The sequence below is a fragment of the Vollenhovia emeryi genome, unplaced genomic scaffold (assembly GCF_000949405.1).
Source record: "Vollenhovia emeryi isolate VEMERY1.0 unplaced genomic scaffold, V.emery_V1.0 DF940481.1, whole genome shotgun sequence".
Lineage (NCBI taxonomy): Eukaryota > Metazoa > Arthropoda > Insecta > Hymenoptera > Formicidae > Vollenhovia > Vollenhovia emeryi.
The window spans coordinates 1,194-5,357 of NW_011965885.1; the positions used below are offsets into that span (position 1 = coordinate 1,194).

General features: G+C 37.9%; 1 protein-coding gene across 1 annotated transcript; it reads left to right on the forward strand.

Annotated features, from left to right (window-relative positions):
* The first annotated feature begins 1,086 nt into the window (after window positions 1-1,086).
* Window positions 1,087-3,593, forward strand: LOC105555982. Its single transcript, XM_012003035.1, has 4 exons — window positions 1,087-2,112; window positions 2,187-2,361; window positions 2,421-2,749; window positions 3,525-3,593. Exons 1-4 carry the CDS (start codon window positions 1,087-1,089, stop codon window positions 3,591-3,593), a joined length of 1,599 nt encoding a protein of 532 aa, XP_011858425.1.
* The last annotated feature ends 571 nt before the right edge of the window (window positions 3,594-4,164 follow it).

The following is a 4,164-nucleotide window of genomic DNA, read 5'->3' on the forward strand; positions in this document are numbered from 1 at the left end:
TATGAGCGTGCTCTATCCTTGTTACTTGCGAACGTTGAACAAGGACAGAGTACGCTCATAGCGCTAAATAGCGTCTCCCCGAACGCAGCCGTAATGTGACACGGACTTAACATTTTTAAGATAAAAATGAAAAATTTTTTTGTCTGAAGATTTTTTGACTGAAACAGTTTTGTATGATTCGATGTAATTCTAGCCTATATGTTTTATTTTTTGTGAAACACGTTTCCAAGAAACGTTATGTGACAAACGTTCGTAAAACGTTTTCGCAATAACCAAACGATGACCAAACGTTTGACTCGGTGGACATTTGCACGATTGGTGAACGAAAACGTTCGAACGTTCCTGAAACGCTTATATAACGTTTATGTGTTGGTGGGGTATACCTGTTAAGAATGTAACTTTACTTATTTCCAAATAAATGTTTAAAATTCAAGAGGAAATTAGAATACAGCATTGAGTTGTAATCAACATGCAAGGCCACTGATTGTATTTCGCGCCTCTTCCGAATAGATCATAATGTAGTACCCCTACTATGTACCGATGTCGCCACATTTTAAAGTCAAAAGTGAAACTTTTCGGTCCTATATGTCGTTTCCGTTTTCACTATACTAGTCATTCTTCTATTTTGTGCCGATCAAGTCGCACGTACAGACAACGATAATTCGGAAAAAATGGGAAAAAGCTTAATGAATTCATTAATACGGAACATTTCAAATTAGAAGATGGGAAAACTGTGAAGCGTATGTTGTCGAAAGGTTATTTTATGGCGTCGTTAGATTTGAAAGATGCATATTACTTAATTCGTATTGCTAGGTCGGACAGGAAATTCTTGAGATTCATGTTCGAGGATGTACTTTATGAATTCACGTGCTTACCGTTTGGGCTAAGCACAGCTCCATACACTTTTACAAAAATATTGAAACCGGTATAATTTCTCACCTAAGAGAAATGGGTTTCTTATCGGTAATCTATTTAGATGATTTGTTGCTTTTAGGCGAGACATACGAAAAATGTTTAAAGAATGTACAAAAAACGTGCAGGTTACTAGAGTCACTAGGGTTCATAATAAATAAGGAGAAAAGTAGAATGGATCCATCGACCAGATGTAGGTTTCTTGGTTTTATCTATGATACAGTTACAATGTCTATCGAATTGCCAGAAGAGAAAGAAACAAAAATCGGTGAACAGATTAGAAAAATTAGCACAGTTACACAGTGTTCCATCCGAGACTTCGCGAAGTTCATAGGATCCTTAGGCGCATGTTGTACAGCATTGAAATTTGGTTGGGTACACATGAAAGATTTCGAGAGAGAAAAGTTTTTGGCGTTACAAAGAAACAACGGTAATTTTGAGGCTTGTATGTTATTAAATACTGAATTAGAAAGAGATTTTAACTGGTGGAAGTCACATATTACTACGGCAAAATGTGCCATTAGAAGGTTCAGTCCAGTCTTGGAAATATTCTCAGATGCATCACTCTCAGGTTGGGGGGTATACTGTCAGGGCCATAGAACTCATGGACATTGGAATAAAGAGGAAAAGAAATGTCATATCAATTATTTAGAATTGTTATCGGCGTTTTTTGGTCTTAAATGTTTCGCAAAAAATCTAAAAAGTAGCGATCTTTTGTTACGAATCGATAATACGACTGCGATTGCCTATATAAACAAGATGGGCGGTATCCGTTTTAAAAAATTGAGCAAGTTGGCTAAACAGATCTGGGAGTGGTGTGAAGAGAGAGATCTTTGGATCTTCGCTTCATATATAAGATCAACAGAAAATGTCGAGGCGGACTTCGAGTCGAGGCGTTTGGAGCCTGAAACGGAATTTACGCTATCAAATACGGTTTTCCAAACAATAGTACGAAAGTTTGGAAAACCGGATATCGATTTGTTTGCGTCCCGGATAAACACTAAATGTTCGCGTTATGTCTCATGGAAAAGAGACCCAGGAGCAATGGCCATTGACGCATTTACGATCAATTGGAGACAATTTTATTTTTACGCGTTTCCTCCATTTTCGGTCATACTTCGAGTTCTGGAAAAAATAAAAGCTGAAGGTTCAAGGGGTATTGTAGTGGTCCCGAAGTGGCCGGCCCAGGCATGGTACCCAGTATATATGGCAATGTTAGATTCTGATCCCTTATATTTGACACCAAATAAATCTCTTCTGTGTTCTTTTGACAGAAAACCACATCCACTTTGGGAAAAGATTACCCTGGTTGTCGGAACATTGTCAGGGAAGCGTTCAAGCGGAGAGAGGTCCCGGTAGAAGCATTAAACATCATGCTCTCCTCGTTAACAGAATCCTCGGTTAGACAATATGACTCTTCTCTCAAGAAATGGTGGAGATTTTGCCAAAGTAGGGTGGTTATAATCCATATGAAGGATCGATAACTGAGGTTCTAAAGTTTTTGACAGAAGAGTTTCAAGAAAGGGAAGTTTCTTATAGTACACTCAACACGTGTAGATCAGCAATAGCCTTGTTACGAGGTCCAGAAGTGGGAGAGGATACGAGGGTAAAGAGATTCTTCAAAGGAATTGAAAAGCTACGACCTAACAGACCCAAATATGATTCTACATGGGATCCTAAGGTAGTATTGGATAAGATAAATCACTGGGGATCTAACGATGTTATGACATTAGAGAGATTATCCCAAAAATTAGTAACACTTCTCGCCCTCATCACTGGGCATCGTATCCAAACACTGAAACTGATTGACATTAGAAACATTCATAAGGTAGAAGAGGTAATTGAAATTAAAATTCCTGATAGGATTAAAACATCGAAGCGCAACAATCCACAACCGACACTTATCATACCTTTTTTTCGTGAAAACATAAATTTATGTGTGAGGATTACGTTGGAAACGTATCTTCAAAAAACCGAAAACTTGCGTGGGTCAGAAACAAAGTTATTCATCTCCTTTAAAAATCCCTTCAAAGCGGTATCCAGCCAGACCTTAAGTCGCTGGATTAAAAATACCTTAGTTTGTAGTGGAATTGATACAATTAAAAAAACGGCAGGGTGGTCCGAGAAGTCAGAGACATTTGCGAGATTCTATAATAGAAACATAACATCACCTAGAGATGTTTTTGCCAAGTGTATCTTAGGTATTGCGCAGTAAAAGTTTTGGTTAAAAATGCAAGGATAATGCTCTTACAATTTGCGTTACAATCGATTAGATTACATATAATCTAAAGTTTCCTTTTACTAGATGGGTTATAACACTGTCTAGAAACGTTTTTCCTTTTTCTTTTTTCCCCCTTTTTGTTGACTTCGGAATCTTGTTATTCGATAACAAACAATTAGGATTCCTAATGTATTAATTTTCCGTTTTAGTTATATATTACACTTGGTTGTAATACAAACATGATATGAAATAAAACTTCTTCTGCCGTAACAACTTTAAATATCTACATTATGATCTAGAGGAAGAGGCGCGAAATACAATTAAATGATTAAACGAACTTACCTGTAAGTGAAGTTCGATCATAATTGTATGAAGCGCCTCTTCCGAATAGATCAGTCCCACCCAGTTTATACCCGATTCTAATCTATTAGAACCCCCAATAGTTACGGCAGCACTTTAAATGAATGACTAGTATAGTGAAAACGGAAACGACATATAGGTAGGACCGGAAAGTTTCACTTTTGACTTTAAAATGTGGCGACATCGGTACATAGTAGGGGTACTACATTATGATCTATTCGGAAGAGGCGCTTCATACAATTATGATCGAACTTCACTTACAGGTAAGTTCGTTTAATCATTTAATTATTGCAAGAGGTTGAAATGAAACAAGCTTTATGTGTTCAACATATTTTAACAACATTGTACTAGTAAAAATAACGCTTAACCAGTACCGGCGTTAGGGCGGGGCGCGGTTGAGCGATCGCCCAGGGCGCCAAATCTGTAGGGGCGCCGCTGTCTGGTTTCACCTAATTTGAGAGTAAGAGAGATTCCCTGAAATATAAAAACAAATGGGGTTCGTCGTTCGATATTATCACCCTGTCTTTTCTTTCGCAAGAATTTCGAGCCCTTGAATTTGAATGGGCGCCACGGATAATCTTGCCCAGGGCGCCAATGTTGCTAAAACCGCCACTGCGCTCAACTTCGATCTTAGTTTAATTTGCCCGGTAAAAAATGTGTCATAGATAAAC

Bases quoted from the DNA above. Each gene is read 5' to 3' on its own strand.
- LOC105555982 (XM_012003035.1), top strand. From the start codon at position 1,087: ATGGATCCATCGACCAGATGTAGGTTTCTTGGTTTTATCTATGATACA. The intron at 2,362-2,420 runs GTAGGGTGGTTA...AGTTTTTGACAG, and splicing joins ATGGTGGAGATTTTGCCAAA to AAGAGTTTCAAGAAAGGGAA. The intron at 2,750-3,524 runs GTAATTGAAATT...TCTTCCGAATAG, and splicing joins ACATTCATAAGGTAGAAGAG to ATCAGTCCCACCCAGTTTAT.